Genomic DNA, 18,131 nt, shown 5'->3' with positions numbered 1-18,131 from the left:
ATAAATTACTAAATAAGTACCTAAATAGTTATTGAAATATTTTATTTGCATAATTTTATTGCCAATCAAAATAAAATATGTAGAAATTTTTTTAATAATATAATTATATTTGTTCGGATATAATTTTATATATATTAATACTAGCCATGAAGACAACTATCTCTTCATACATTCAGCTTTTGTACCGTAAGATTGCTACTCCGATTGCTACAGTTTAAAATGTATCTAATTTTATGAAAAATGTTATTGAGTTTTTTCTAGGTATTAAATAATAATAAAATAATATTACAAAAATATGTTTTGAATAAATTTAATTTTTTTCATATTTATTTAGGCATTTTACAATGACAATCATTTTTATCACAAGAACCGCATTCTGTAATACAATGTTCTTTACATTCGTTATTTTTTTTGCAAAAATCTTTCACGATAATTTCCGTAGGATTTCGATCCTTATTTCTGCCTATTTTAAAAAATAAAAATAAATATAAATATTTAATTTTATTTAGGCATTTTACAATGACAATCATTTTTTTCACAAGAACCACCTTTCAAGTCGCATTCTGTAATACAATGTTCCTTACATTTTTTATTTTTTGTGCAAAAATCTTTTACAATAATTCCACCTGAAGGATTTCTGTCTTTAGTTTTGCCTAAATTATTAAAATATAAAAAGAAATATAAATATTTGATTTTATAAAAAATATATTATAATATTATTCTTACTTCCACTTCCTTTGGTACAATATTGACTGTACAATTTTGTACCAGAACTTTGGACATTACAAAATTCCAAAATTATTAATAAAAATATTAAAACAATTAACTTCATGGCTGGAAAAATTTATAATGAATATTTGTGACCTAAATTTATATATGAATGCAATTTTTATATATTCATATAAATATTTATAACGCATTTTAAGAAAACAACAAGTTGTGTAACTCGATTTCGATAACATACATTTTTTCTTAAAATGTTGCCATATCTATAAACAAACTAGGTGTGAGTGGCAATTTGCTTTAAGGCAAGGCACATGAACAACCAAATATGTGTAAATAATCAACATAAGAAATGATCTATAAAAAATGAATCTCGAAGTTTTAGGTACACAAATAAAAAATGTAAAATTCGTTTAAAAATGAAGAAAGTCACACTTTGAGAATTTAAGTTCATTTTTGTTAAATAATTGTATTTATTATAATGTATATTTACTAAATTTGGTATGAAGTATTAAAATGTAGTATTTGACATAGTAACATAGCCTAAACAATTTTTTGAAATTTATTTAAATATTTTTTTTGAATAATAAAAAATATATTTGATTTTGTTTCACAATATGACGAATCATGTGCAACTTGCCAATAGGAAAATTTCAAATTTGGCATGTGATATATCGATAAATAGAGCATTTAAGTATATTTTAAATATTGTATTTGTTTTATATACATTTTTGTACCAGAAATATTAAAAATATTGAACAAAAACCGTAAATTGTAAAGTAAATTCGATGAAAAAAAATAAACTATGTTCTATTCAAAGCGTTTTATTTTATTGTATTCATTTATATATTATTTATATAAAATTTTGAACAATTTTTAATCATAACAATAACAATTTTTTGGTTCACGAACAGAAACTCCATTAAATCCACACATTCCTTTTTTAGTTTTGCAATATTTTTGGCAATTTTCTATGCAATTATCATTGTCATAATGTTGTGAAGTACACAATGCTGTTAAATATGTTTCTTTTGCTAGTAAATATTATAAAAATAATTAATTTTTAATAATTTTATCATTATAATATATTAAGCTTTACCATTTGTATTTTTTACACATAGTCCAGAACTTAAAACATTTTCTATTAAAATAAATGCTACTAAAACTAAAAATGCCAATTTCATTTTTGCAAATTTATTAATAAATTGTTAATAATTATGAATAATTAATAGATTTTTTATATAAAAATTATAGTTTGAAATGTTTCTTCTTGAGATGAAAAAACTAGTATAAATATTTATTTATTTTATACTCAATTTATATTTCGTTATTTCTTTCTTTATTTTTTATTACGAAATATATATATATATATATATATATATATTGATATATATATGTATATATATATAAATGATACTACGTATGTTATTTAGCAATATTTCAAAAAAATATTTACCTAACAATATCATTATTTTAATATAAGTTTTAACACTCCTGATTAATTTTAGTTCAATTTCATTTATTTATTTTATTTTAACTCGATTTCAGTTATTGAATAAAATCTGGTTCAGGAAGCTTTTGAACAGCCATTTTGAGCATTTTCATTATTTTTCTTTATTATTATGAAAAATGCAGTTGATATAGTAATACATGGCTTAGACAAAACCGACGTTTTATTTAAATATATTAGACAGTTATAATTAATTTCAACTTATTGAAATCATTTTAATTTTTAATATTTTATATAACAAAATTTTATAAATTGTATTTTTTTTTATAAATAAAATGTATATAATAATAATTTAATTAATTTTCCATATTTGATAATCGAATTCATTAGTACAATAACAATCACCATGAAGACATTCTCCTTTTGGCCAACCTCCACAATCGTCATAACAATCTTCTAAACAATATTTTTCACAAATTGTATTGTTTTTTCCAAAAACTGTACAAAATTTCTCTAACATGACATAGGTTTTACTTTGGATTTTGGATCATATTCTATAAAAAAAAATATCAAAAAATGAAAAAACAAACAACCAGTACAAATATTCTCTAACACTTGACTATTTAATTCTTTTAATATTTCTCTAATTTACAATTTGTAATATGTTTTACAAAAAGAGTCTAATAAAATAAAATTAAAATAAAAAAAATGTTTTTTTAATAAAATCTGAATTCAAATTATTTATTTTATTATTTTTACTTTATATTTATTAAATTATTTATATCTTACTATCACATTCTGCCTGCCATTTAATTTCATTAGAACTAATAGTAACTCTATTTGCATTTATTGAAATTATTGCAAAAATGATTAAAAACAATATTTTAAACATTATTAATAAATATTAAAAATAGTTTTTTTTTAATTTAGAGTATTTGAATTCCAATTGTATAAAAAATTATACCTTATATTTAACTTGTTTTTTCTTGTTGTCTCGGTTTATATTTTTTCCTAAAAATTTCCAAATTAAAAACAAATATTACGACATAAATATAAACAAAAAAATATTTGGACCAAATTTTATGTTCTCATATAAAGTAAACAATACTAAAAATTATTTCCACCTAATTTGTTATTATTTTGGCAAAAAACTAAAGTGTTATAATTTTTAAAAATGAATAAAATTTTATTATTATTTTTACTGTGTGTGATTTCTTTAAAAGCAGAAAATAACAAGTGTATACATTTACCCAAAATTTGTCGAAATTACCAAAAAATACGTACGAAAATTTTATTATTAAAATAATAATAATGAATCATTATTTTATTAAATATAAATATTTTATTTTAGCCAATGTGCCGATAATTGATGATGAAATTGCAGTTCCTGGAGTTTGTGAAGAAGACAATGATGATTTTGATAAAATTTGTGATGATCATTGCCAAAATAATTGTAAATTAGATTTTGGTTTTTGTAATACTTATGGAAATGATTCTACAGTTTATTGTTATTGTCAATTTTTTTTCGGAGGTAAACTAACACCCAATAAAAAATAATATTTTTATTTTAGTAAATAAAGTAAAATTTTGTAAGAAAAATAAATATTATTTCTAAAATTTCTGTTGCTTATAAAACTTTATAATAATAATTAGTCTATTTGTATTGCCATTATTGTTTATGTTATTTTAAGTTATATTTTATTGCATCCTTGTTTAATATGATTTTTGTTTGGATTTTTGTGATAGATAGAAAAATGAATACTATAAAAACAAAAATTATTAATAATGTGTAATAATTAATTAATTAATAATGTAATATTAATGTGTAATTTTTTTTATTTTATTTTTTGTAAATGTGGGACAAAATAGTAGAAGTACAATAAGTCGTTAAATGCATTCCTGGAATACTCTTAAATTTATTTAACTCAATAAAAAAATGATTTTCTTAAGAAAGTATTAAAAATAATAGTTCATATAAAAATCTTACCTTAGAAAACATTCTGTTTAAAATCATCACAAATAAAAATGTATAAATCAAAAATTAAAATTTAAATATACATTTAAATAAACAAATAATATATACTTATCAATAAAATTCAGTAAATATAAATAAATAATAATCTATAAATTTATATATCAATAATAAATCAAATAATATATGTATAATTGAAGAATTAAAATCGTTCATAAAAAATTACACAACATTTTTTAATCTCAAATTGCAGCAAAAAAATCTATTGCTAAATAAATAATTAAGAAATCCTAATCACGAATTTTATTACAAAAAAAATATTTCTTTATTATTTTCATCACAATTTAAATAAAAAATTGCTTTTTTAAATAAATATTAGCAATCAGAAAAAATAAATGAAAACTTTTTCATATTTATATATAAATGTGCAGATTATTATTAATTAAAAATTTAATTAAATTCATTTTGTATTATTTTTATTAGATTTTTAACAATTCATTTTTATAAAAATGAAGCTTGTTTTTGTAACAATTTTAATAATTGTCTTAGTACAATTTATTGGATGTGTTAAAGTTTCGAAATATTGTAAAACTTATACAAAAGAAGGGAGTAAGTTGTATAAATATTATAAATTATTTATATATATTTATATTATTTAAATTATAACTATAGTTAATTAAAGTTTTTTAAGATAAAGTTAAAAAAATTACTTTTAAAAGGAAGATCTCCAAAGATCCAAGGTTAGATTTTAGTTTAGAGTAAATTAGTGCTAGAAAGTTTTTTAATGAAAAGTACAATTTTACTATCGTGTGCTTTAGCATTCAACTCTCTGTAAAAGGTAAATTATTAAAACCAATTTCTTGAAATCGATTTTCAAATCCAAAAAATTTTAAATGTAAAAATAATTTTGTTCTACTTTATGCAGTTTGTTTTTTAAATTGAATATATAAATCCAAACCAGTTTCTTTAAAATTCCAGAAATTTTTTGCACTTTGATTTATAAATTAAATGTTTCTCTGAAGGATCCTGGGATGAAAAAACAGAAGAAGTAACTAGTCCATTACAGTTGCCAAATAGTGGAGAAAGATTATGCCCAGATTATGATAGAAATTATTCTAAATGCAGACGTTTTTGTCTAAACACTTGTCAAGCTTCAGGAAGTTATTGTTCCCCAATTGGAGGTGGTACTTATCCAGCAATGAGATCTTGTCATTGCACATATAATTAATAATAAATAAAAATAAATAATTATTATGAGGAAGTAATGAGACATTTCAGGAACGCCATGTCTGGAAACTCAAGCAAAAGATTTCTACCAATTAATCGACTTATTTGTTGTTAATATATTATTTAAAACATAATGTCAAAAATTGTTGACAATTGTTGATTGTTTATAAATATTGTTGTAATTATATATCATCTAATATGTAATATATATTTATTTTTTCTATAAACAAAAAATTGAAGATATTCAATTTTAATATGATTTCATATAATTATAGTTATGTATTAGATAGGGCAGCTTTTGGCTTGTTAAACAGTTCTTTTTCGAATTAATATATCTTAAGATTGACTTACTATATTTCTACAAAATAAATATGGATAGTTGCTGTAACTATTCCATTATCGAATCAAATAAAAATAATTCCAGAACTATTTTTCGTTTTTCCACAATTTATCATTTTTTAGAAAAAGTGTGGATAATGATATTTAGAAAATGAAAATATAACTAATTGTTCACAGAAAACAATACTCCATAGCAAATACTTTGTTTCAAAGTAAAATAGAGAAAAAATATTGAAGTAATTAAGTTATTCTAAAATTTTATTTTAAATAGATTTAACTTTTTATTCCTTACTGTTCCTTTGATAAATCCGTTTATAGAAAAATTTGTTAAAAATATATGAATTAATACTAATATATCTAACTTAAAGTCCAAGAAATACTAATTGGTGCTAAAATTATCAATTAATTTTCTTAAAAGATTTTTCGTTTTATCAATATGTCTGTTGATGTTTATCAATATGTCTGTAAATTTATTATTTCCAGTCCATTTATCATTTGTAATCCTATGTCAATATAAACTGTAATTTTGTTTGATAAATTTATTTAATAAAAAATAAAAAAAATAATTGAATCTTTTCATTTTTAATAGAATTTTTTCCAAACGTCCAATTCCAATTTTTGCCCAAACCTACCTCATGTTTGAGACTACTTGTAAATACAATAAACCTTTCATAATTTTACTTTATTTTTCAAAAAATAATAATTTTCTGGCGTAAGTAATTCTTTTCATAAAGTGTGTGTAAAAAAATTATGCAACTAAAATGAAGCAATTGGGCAAAGATCACAAAATCGTGATAGATTTTGCGAAAGAAATAACTTTTTTAATATAAATGGAAAATGCTATAAAAATGTGAGGAGAAAAATAAACATGATTATTATTTCATTATAAAAGACGCATAATAAACATTAAAAAAAATCCCATTTAGTTAAATTTACGAAATATTTTCCTTTACATTATTTCCTATATGAAATATAAAATTTATTTATTTTATTTCTTATATATAATTTTTTTTTATAATAAATATATAGCAAATACAGTGAAAACCAGTGTATATAAATAAAAAATAAATATATATGTATGTGTGAATAAATTAAAAAAAAATCTTACAAAAAACAATTTAACTTTATTTAATTGCACAAAATTTCGACACATTTTAGGAAAACAAATTACAAAAAAGTATACTATTCAATATATAATTTTGTCGATATTGTTATCCTCTTAAGAACAACAAATAAATTTTGAGCAAATATTTTCCAAAATTTCATCATTTTTTGCATATAAATAATTTTGCAATTTTTGGCAACTTGATATAATTTCAGATGTATATTAGTTAATTCAAATTTTAAATTAAAATTTCATTTTATTTTGCAATTATGAAGTTGATTTTGATTTCTGTCTTAATTGTTTTGGTTTTTGAAAATGCATATTCTGCACAGAAGAATTTCACTTGTGAATATTATGATAGTAAGTAGAAATATTTATTTAAATAATATTAATAAAATATATAAAATAATATTATAAGTTTTTAACAGTCTTTCAATATATCGAGGAATGAACGTGGAATTTTATAAGCATTATTTTTGATAATATAAATATGATATTCTTTACAATTATTACATTATTTCATTGATTTTGGGCATTGGATTTCATATATTTTCGCAAAAATAGGACTTTTTGTTTAGTTTTGAAATAAATTTAATATTTCCAGTAAATTAGGATTATGTAGTATAGAGTAGATTATGTTGTATAGTCATTGTTATTATTATTATATTAAATGAAAGTATTAAAAATATTTTGGTAAATTATATTAATATAAAAATAAAAACCTATTTTACAACGATAAGAATTTTGACCACGACTGAAACAATTTCTAATATAATGAGTAAAATCATTTCAAAGTATGATTTTGTTAAATATTTAGTTGTTTTGAATTTTTTTCTAGGTAGTACATGGCAAGTAAAAGGTTTTTGTAATCAGACAAATGACAGTATTTGGAAAAAAACAAAAGATTGTGATAAATTTTGTGAAGATTATTGCAAACCTTATATATATGGAAAATGTTATGAATATGTTATGAGAGGAAGCAAAAATGATTGTTATTGCACTAAAAAACAATATGGATAAATATTAAGAAATTGTAAATAATAAAAAATATATAAATAAAGAAACTAGAAATAAGTAAAAAAAACTTTGATTTATCGAAAGCCATATAAAGATGTCTTATGACTGTTATAGGATTTTAAAAAATTAATCATATATATATTTCCTATATATTACCTATATAGCAGCCAGTTTCTGGTACAAAATAAAATTGCCAATTATTTATTTATACGTTTCCACCCTTATTCAGAAATTCGAAAGTAATGGCAAAAAACTATATAAAAATATAAAAAGTCTTAGAAACATTTTTTTAAATTATTCAGTATAATATATATGTTAATATATATTTATGACATAAACAAAAATATATTGATATTATTCCTAATAAAAATACTAATACATTAGTTAATAATAATATTACTATTAAAAACATATTTGGTATATTTTTGTTGAACAATACCTTGTATACAAAATAATAAAAAATATAGAACTAAGTTTATTATTTATTATCATTTATACTAGAAAAAATATATTGTTTTTGTTGTAGACTATTATTAACAAAATACTAAATTTTTTTTGGGACTTGTATGAAATTTCTTTAATATTTAGAAATTAGGAAAATTATATTAGTACCTAGCTGTTTATCTGAATGATTAATTTTATACATGATTAAATATTTTATACTAATTTAATTTAATCAATTATAGAAAACATATTCAAGATTTTTGAATAGAAAATGTCCCATATAAAAATTACATCAATACCACTTCATACATTTTTTTTAAGATTGTACAGTAATTTTTAACTTCCCGAAGGAGAAGTTTATGTTTTCATCAAAAAATCCGATTCGCTAATTTTATGTTTTCTCGACGTTTCAAGCCATTCTGAATCGAATGAAACCAAATTTGGAAAAAGTATGTGTGTGTGTGTGTGTGTGTGTGTATGTGAACAGATATTTTGCCGTAAATCGACGTTTTCTCGAAAACGGCTGGGTCGATTTCAAAAATTTAAAAGCCATTCGATGTATCTCGACGAGAACTATTGTTTGTCAGTTTTGTGCGACGATCGGCCAAGCCGTTTCTTTATAAATGGCAGAAAAGTGAAAAATTTTTCGTCTACGTTTTAGCCCGCAATTCTGAATCGATTTTGAAAATTCAAAAACCGTTCGAAAGATATTAGTTGGGAATCGTGCTGATTAGTTTTTGGTAAAGATCGGCCGGGCCGTTTTCTTGTAATAAAGTTTAAAAAAAAAAATTGACGATTTTTATAATTATTTTTTTGACGGTAGATACCATAGTCTTCTACATCATACTAAAATATTACGACCCTACGACAACTGGTTTAGCTTTAAAAAATTGTCAAAGTTTACAAAAATTAGTATGGTCTTTTTGGCATTTGTCAAAATTAGAACTTTCATCGACGTTTGCTTAAAAACGACTGAACCGATTTCAGATATTTGAAAAGCATTTGAAGTATCTCGATGAGGATTATCGTTTCTCAGTTTTGTGCCGTTGATCGGCCGAGCCGTTTCTTTGTAATTTGGAAAAAAGTGTTAAACTTTTCGTTCACATTTAAGCTCATACTAACGAATCGATTTTAAAAAATCGAAAACTGTTCGAAAGATATTAGTTGGGAATGGTACTGATCAGTTTTAGGTGAAAATCTACCGAGCCGTTTTCTTGTAATTAACTGTTGAAAAAAAAAATTAAGCCGATTTTCATGGAACTTTTTTTGGCGATATACATCATGGTTTTATAGAACTTACTGTAATATTACGGCCTTACAACAAGTTTGCTAAAATTATTATCGTTTTTTGTTAAAGTAGGATTGATGAAGTATATTATTTACACATTTTTTTTGATTAAGTCGACTATTTACACATATCGGGAAGTTCATGTAACTTGCCTCAAGGCTAAATACCAAACCAACTAGTTTAATAATAGTTGTCAACAAATTTTAAAAAAATTATAAGGTAGTTTACCAATAACATTTTTAGAATTTATATTTATACTTAAACTTTGAACTTTATTATGCACTAATTATAATTTATATAATATTTTGTATGTAAATAAATATAAATTATTTGTAAAATTTAGCATTCTATAATTTTAATTTTTTTGCTTATTTCATTTTTAATTTTTTCCAGTATTATTTTAATATTTGATTATTATGCAACTGGTGGTGAATATGGTACAGGATTGCACATACAATTATTTTGTACACTACAATATCCTTCTTTAGATTTACAATTTTGTTTGCAAAATTTTTTGCAACCCTTATCTTTTCCAGTTTTGCAAAAATCGCTATCGATTTTGAAAGCGTTATTTATAACTTCCACTAAATCTTGAGCTAAAAATGATAAAAAAACAGTTTGAAAATAATTTTATTACAAATTTGTTCTATTTTTCGTACATGGATCAGTTCCTCCACTTTTGCAATATTTTGTCACTTGTAAGGGTGTAACATTTTGAAAAATTAGGGCAAAAATTATAAATGATAGCCAAATATCCATTTTGGATTTTATGAATGTTGGTAATTTAAATTTTTTAGTTTAATTGTAAAATTTGAATTTAGAAATATTTTTGTTGTTGTTTTTTAGTATATTTTGGTATTTTGCAATATTTTTCAGCACATTTATTTATACTTGTTTATATTTACCAATGTGTAACTTTTACCCAAAAATTCTTCCCACAAAATTAAATTTTAATTGCACAAAAAATTATTCATACATACTAGTATATATTTTCATTTTCTAAAATGAAATTACTTTTTCCAATATTATTTTTTTCCCTAATTTCCAAAATCAACTGTCCTGATTGGTTCGTCTCAAAAAAATGCTTGAATGAAGGCACAGGTTTGGAAAAGTGCAATTTACCTATAAAAAAAATTATTTAAAATTATTTTTTCATTTTACAGATACAAGTACAAAGATTGAAATTAGAACTCTATATGCCAAAGTTCAAAATTTTTGTAAAAATAATACCCAAAATGAATCAAAATGTTATCACCATTGTATTGTAAATTGCAATGCAATAAAGGGAAGGTGTGGAAAAACTAGGCATCGTAGGCATAAAAATCCTGATCATTGTTATTGTAGAAGAAGAGATTTCTCAAGATATTGGCCTGAAGATGACTAAATTTTTTTTTTAAATTTTATTTGTGTGAAAATAAATTTTTTTGTGCAACCTACATATTGTATGGAACTCATTCCCATATATCTTCAGAAAAATTTAAAAAACAAAATAAATATTAAACAAAAAACAAACAATGTGTAATAATTTACATATATTTATAAATAAATATTAGATATAAATATTTATATAAATTTTTTTTTCACTAATGAGATAATATTTTTTATTCAATTGATTTTTATACTAAAAATATTAAAGAATAAATTTTGCTAAATTTTTATATTAAAATGACAAATTGCAAAAATCAAATTATAAATATTTACGTTTTTGTGCATAATTTAAAATTGTATAGAATTTGAAAATAATTTATTTTTTCATTTAAATTGGATTTATTTAAATTTTAATATTTATATTACAATTATTTGTATAAAAATTGTTGGCAAGATAAATAAAGAAAGAAAGAAAAAATCTTACAAAAATTGTTATAATATGATATAAATTAATAATATATTTTTTTAGGAAATTCTATATAAAAAATATTTTAAATAAATAAAATTAATTATATAGAAATTTTCATAAAATATTATGTGATAAATAATTTTTGTTTGTTATAAGAATAATTGCCAGAAATGTTAAATTTAAAATATTATATTATATATATAATATATAAAACATATATATCACACAATTTTTTTTTTCTGAAAATGGCTCTTGATACAATTGTGATATAAAATAAATATCAATAACGGTGACGTTTTTATATTTTCGATAATAACTTCTGAAATAGTTTAGCAAATTAAATATAGTCTTTGTAAGTATTTTACAGTATTAAATTAACTATATTTTTGTCATATAATACAAAGTTATACAATCTAATTTTATACTAGAAAATCGCTCTTGAAACACGTGTGTAAGTTAAATACTATATATGGCGGTGACATTTTTTGTACTTTTTGCAATAACTTTTAAAATAGTGATGCAAATTAAATGAAATCTTTGAAAGTATTTTAAAGTATTAAATTGTCTAATATTATAATTATATACAACTGTATCTTATACTCAAAAGTCGTTCTCAAACTTTCCACATGTGTTATAATTTAGTTATAATTTTATATTTACTGTAGTAAATATAAGAAAAATTAAATATTAAGAAATATTAAGAAAAATTTCTATTTTATTTTCTGTATATATATATATATATATTTATTTGTTAATTGTTAGTTTTTTACATAATTTATTTTGAACAATACAAATTTCGCAAAAAATCTACTTGCCCAATAAATATGTTTACAAAATAAAAATATGTTTACAAAAACCTTCTGAATTTCCATATAAATTAACAAAAATAAATTTTAGTCGAACAAAAAATTTATGTACACAAGGTATGATACATTAACAATAATACAAATGAAATTTTGATTTACTATTTTACTATTTTTCCTAATTTCCAAAATTAGTTGTGAAAAATGGTATGTTACAAGACAATGCTGGAATGGAGGCTTGAGTACAGGTTTGAAAAAATGCGAATTACGTATATAATTTTTTTTTATATAATTTTTTATTATTTCTCAGATACTACTACAATGATTGAAGTTAAAAGTTCTTATGCCCAAATTCAAAATTATTGCAGAAATAATGGACAAAGTGATTTAAGTTGTCAACAACATTGTACTGGACTTTGTAAAGCAAAAAGTGGAAAATGTGGTAAAACTTCGAACAAAAATAAGAATAAAAATCCTGATCATTGTTATTGTAGAAGGAAAGACCAGACAAGATATATGGAAGAAGATTAAATTAAGAAAAACAACTTTCTTGAATAAATATTAACATTTATAAATGAGACCTCAAATAAGTGAAATCTTTTCCAAAGTATATTAAAAAAGTCCATCTAAGTATAAATATTTAATTAAAATTATTCATTTTAAAATTTAAAGACTTCACACAATGTCCCTGTAATGTCTATATAAATTTATATAAAATCATTTTTAGTAATTTTTAGTAGAATTTAAGACGTGAAAATCCATCTACATTTTCATATACAAAACTACAAACTGCAATTTTTGGTCAAATTTTACCGATTTTTTCCATCAAAATTTGATTTTTTAATTAATCTAAAGCAACTGAAAGAACACAAACAATTGCTAAAATTTAATTTAAATCTAATAACAAAACAATTATTCCATTTTTTTTAGTTTATTGTGGAAATATACTAAATTTTTTGATGCTCTTCAAAAACTTTGATTCAGTTGTTTATAATTATACTTATAGGTATTATATAAAATAAAATTCTGTTACATTATTAATAATAAAATTAGTTAAATGTTCAAGTGTCAATATTACTGCAAACAGTCGAGTCAAATTTCTAATTTAATAACAAAAGTTATTTATATATAATTTGATATACAATTGTAAAAAAATGTTAAAATCAAAATTCTAATATAACTGTTTAGTTTAATAATTATTATAAACAAATAAGAACTTGTAAATTCTACTCAAAACTTTGTAAATAAATTAATAAATCTTAAGAAATAAAGAAATATATAAAATTTAGGACAAATATTTAATAATAAATACAAAAATAATTCAAGAAAAAAATAAACATAAGTCAATATTATTAATTTATATTTATATCCAAAGTTATAAAATAATATCATAATGTTAAAAAGTTTATAATAAATAATTTTAATAAATAGATAATATGAATATAAACAACTTATAAAATGTTAAACGTCAATAGAAAATATTTTGAAATTAAAATGCAAAACAAAGTTGCTCATTTTATTTTGCAACTAATATTATAAATATTTAAATAAAATTTAATTAAATATCGTTATTTTTCTTAAACATCAGAGCCGTAAAAGATATATTATTATAATACAAAATTAATTAATATATAATTTTACAAAGTATTTTAGTCTAATATTTTAAAATGTTTTCACACTGAAATAAATATAATAAAAATAATACATATTTTATTTTTAGTTTAACAAAATTATTAACTAGAAAATAAAAATAAAGGAGCATTTAATATTACTAGAGACAATTTTTGGGACAAAACAAAATTTGTGATTTACACATTAAATTCTCATATTTTTTCTCAAATTGTGGAAAACGCTATTAAATTATAAATAAACAACTTTTAAGAATAATTTAAAAAAATCAAATATTCCAGTAAAATGTTTATGGTTCATTGAAAATATACAATTCGTATATGAAATGGAAAAAACTTTTGTTATTAAATTAGAAATTGGACTTGACTTTTTGCAGTAATATTGACACTTGAACATTTAGCTAATTTTATTATAAATAATGTCAACGAATTATTTTATATGATACTTACAAGTAAAATAAACAAGTTAATCAAAGTTTTTTATGAGCACTAAAAATTTAGTAAAATTTCACAATAAACTGAAAATTATGCATTAATTGCTTTGCAATTAGAATTTAGGTAAATTTAAATGTCATGCGTTTTTTTTATTCAAAATAATTTATAGTTTTTGATTTTGTTTATAATAAAGCACTTTTAAGTTCAAATTTAAGTTCTTTCTTCAAAATTGTTTGAATATATTCACACAAAAGTTTTGTTTTTAAATTATATTTCATACTGAAGAAATTACAAAGACGTATGTAATAATTGTTTATAATAGCGTTTAATTTTTTTCATATGTATTTTTTATCGTACGAAAAATTCATTAATTTTTAAGAACTTTTATTATTTAGAGTCGATTCCATATCATTCATATCTGTTTAGAGACTATGAAGTTGAGAGTGTGTTTGAACACACTTTTTTTGAAACACAAGTTTTTTTGAAAAAACTTTATAATTTTTATTTTGTATCATAAGAAACTTTATATATGTCTATATATATCGGAAGTACCTACTGATCTGTAATTTTAAATAATAATTATTTTATAATTTTATATAATGTGCTTGAGCAATAGCTGTGTAAACCACATATATAGGGATATATGTAAGTATATATAGAGGAAAATAAGGATATTATATGAAATTATATGTGAAGGAAATGAAGAAAAAGATATTGATCATAGTTGCCCTTTGTTTTATCTCCGAAATAATTTGCGCTGAATATAGGTGCACCGAACTTTGTTACAAAGGATATGGATGTATGTAATAAAATATAAATATTATAAAATTATTTATTTTTAAGGTTTTTCAGCCACAAGTCGAAAAAAAACATCTTAGTATATATTATACATGTGGCTGAAAAACCTTAACAATATGTTTCAAATTTTTCAAAGTCGAAATAAACAATATAAAAAAATTATTTATATAAATAATAATAATTTAAATCAATAATAAAAAAAATATGCAAAATAATTTCAATAATAACTGGTTTGTTTGATTTAACTTTTATGTATATCAGACAAAAAAAGTTAATGTTTATATTCAATAATTATTTGAAGTTCACTATACTTTAAAAACAATAAAAAATGGTTCAGAAAATAATATTTCTATTGTCAGTGTTATGCTTGGAAATAACTCCACGGTGTGAGTGATTCACATTTAGAAAATATAATTTAAGTTTTGTGCTTATTTTTTATTTACTTGAATAAAGTTTTCATTGACAAAACAAAAAGAAAAAAGAAAAAAAAAAATAACAATATTATTATTTTTAACAGGTACTTCGGTAAGATATGCCATGCCTACTAATGAGATTACTGTAACTGATTATTGTAAAACTAAAACTACTACTGATTGTAATAATCATTGCAAAACTCATTGCAAAAAAAAGGGAGGAAAATGTGGTGGAGAACCTGGAGCTAGCCATCAACCAGATCCAAATAATTGTTATTGTTTTTAAATTTGTTATAAAAATAATAGATAAAATATATATTGTATATTTTCAAAGATTAAATATATTTAGAATATCATTTATAAAAAAAATTACAATGCCAATAAAATTAATGAACAAATCAAATAATGATTATTTTTTAAGTAAAACTACTTTAGGCGCGACAAGGGTGTAAATCCATACAAATGCAACGGCCGAGTCGAGTGCCAATAATTCGTCATTCGCTTTCGATCATATCATTTTTATACGGGTCGATTGTGATTGGTCGTCGTGTCGCGCGAGTATGATTGTTTTGATTGTATATTGAAAATAATAAAACAAATGAAAAATCTGTGCCGTGTAAGAAACATAAGTTTATTGAAGTAATTTAAATTATTTTTGAAGTTATTAAAACGAAAATGATTTTTATAGACAAGACAGTTATTAAAGCTATTCAAAGAATGAAACTGTATCGCCAGCGAAAAAGTAAAAACAAGCAGTTAATTTTAATTACACGAAGTTCTTTAAACACAATTACATGATAAGTGATATTGTGTAAATAAAATTTCCTTAGGCGTTGTTTAACATAATAATTCTCTGCATTTTTATAGATATTAAAAAATATTAAAGCATTACAGCTTTATTCTAACATGCCGAAGATATAGCTTTTTTAAAATTATATCTCAGACACTTTAGGAAGTTTAGAGAAAGTCTACATGTTTTTCGATCATGATGGCTTCTAAGTATTACAAATTTGCATATTTTTATAAATAATAAAGAATGAATTGATATTCAGATTTATTACTCTAAACAAGAGATCAAGCACAACAATAGTTTGTGTAGCCTTTTAACATGTATATACAGATATACTTCATAATGGTCATCTATCCATTTATTTATTGATAGTGTTAATGAAATTATTCAAGATTGTTATAAGTTCACTGTGTGAACGAATATTATATAATTTATTAATCAGCAAATACTTTATTTCTCAAGTCCTAAATGCTAATTACAATGACAAACCGATCACGTCATATTTCAAGTATGGCTTTAATTACATTATTGTTTTTAAATATTATAAATATTTTTAATGCTATCATAAATATATAATTCATAATTTATCATTATATAAATGTGTATAATGATTGACGACACTAATAAATGTGTGCATCACGAGTGTTACCATATTACTAATAAACATTATTCAAAATTGTTATATGATGTATTTATTTTTAACTTAAATGCCATCTCGTATAATAGCAAAAAAGTTTTACTTGAATTGCGTGTGAACCTTATGCACACTCTTTTTTTTAACTTACTTAAGTTACAAATTTATATATATATATATATATATATATATATCATGATAAATAGTTTTACTGAAAACATAATTAATTCTGATAACATAATTAAATATTCATGATTTTCTTCCTCTAAACCTAAAAAAACCTCTGCCTTTAATAAAAAAAAAATATTTCGAATGTAATTAATTCCATTGTCTTATCTTACCTTAATCTAAAGAAGATAAAAAACAATCTTTTATACGAGTATAAAATTATTGTTAGACTATAAGTCATTTTTTATAAATTAAAATAAACAGCTATTATTTGCGTAAAATATTGAAACGATATAAAGTTAAGTGTATCTATTTTTCATTATTTTCATAACATGTAAAAATTGAAACATCAATGTTAAAATTTTGTAATAATTTAAAACAATAAATTTGTGAATTTTTTATTTCACGTATTATGCAACTAATATTTTTTTGCAATCATATTGACATATTTTTCTATGCTAAACATCAGAGTTGTACTAAAATTTTTTTTTTTTAAATTAATTTATCTTAAGAAATTTGAGACAGAAACGATTTTTTGTAATTATACTGATATAAAAAAAAATTATTCGTACATAAAATAGCAACAAGCATTTTTACTAGCATATTGGGAATTTTGCAGTAAAACTTTTTAAATGCAACTTACGTTCTAATTAATTTTTTAAATTATTCAAATATATCAAAATTTACAAAACAAAATCTACTTTTTATTTATTTTCGAGATATATTCAAAATAGTTTGTGCAATTCACCTTGTATATATTACAAGTATGTAATTTACATCGAATTATCTTAAAGTATGAATTTATTTATTATTATTACCATATAGTTTATATAGTGTTTTCAAATGTAATATGTTAATTGAATTTACATGATTTTGTTTAAATATACTTGAGATCATACATAAGTATGAGTAAATTTTTTATCATTTAAGAAAAAACAATTTCACAGCATTCTTTATAGAATCTATTTTAAAAACAAATAATTGGAATTATTTATAAATTCGAGTATCAATTGCAAAACGAAAAAAAATTGCATTAAATTATTTATATCGACATTTTCTC

The 18,131-nt window shown here is 21.2% G+C and overlaps 1 protein-coding gene across 1 annotated transcript; it reads right to left on the bottom strand.

The window, feature by feature from the left end:
- Positions 1–326: 326 nt before the first annotated feature.
- On the bottom strand, positions 327–840 carry LOC113367920. Its single transcript, XM_026609494.1, has 3 exons — positions 727–840; positions 519–653; positions 327–463 (listed from the first exon to the last, which is right to left on the bottom strand). The coding sequence occupies exons 1-3, from the start codon at positions 830–832 to the stop codon at positions 327–329; spliced, it is 378 nt and encodes a 125-aa protein (XP_026465279.1). The 5' UTR covers positions 833–840.
- Between the last annotated feature and the right edge of the window lie 17,291 nt (positions 841–18,131).

This window comes from Ctenocephalides felis, unplaced genomic scaffold, assembly GCF_003426905.1.
Source record: "Ctenocephalides felis isolate EL2017-DRISC unplaced genomic scaffold, ASM342690v1 CF-g0.4_SCAFFOLD_01170, whole genome shotgun sequence".
In the NCBI taxonomy this organism is placed as follows: Eukaryota; Metazoa; Arthropoda; class Insecta; order Siphonaptera; family Pulicidae; genus Ctenocephalides; species Ctenocephalides felis.
This window is presented reverse-complemented; position numbering and strand designations above follow the sequence as displayed.

Bases quoted from the DNA above. Each gene is read 5' to 3' on its own strand.
- LOC113367920 (XM_026609494.1), bottom strand. From the start codon at position 832: ATGAAGTTAATTGTTTTAATATTTTTATTAATAATTTTGGAATTTTGT. The intron at 654-726 runs GTAAGAATAATA...TTAATAATTTAG, and splicing joins TTGTACCAAAGGAAGTGGAA to GCAAAACTAAAGACAGAAAT. The intron at 464-518 runs GTAAAATGCCTA...TTTTTAAAATAG, and splicing joins TGAAAAAAATGATTGTCATT to GCAGAAATAAGGATCGAAAT.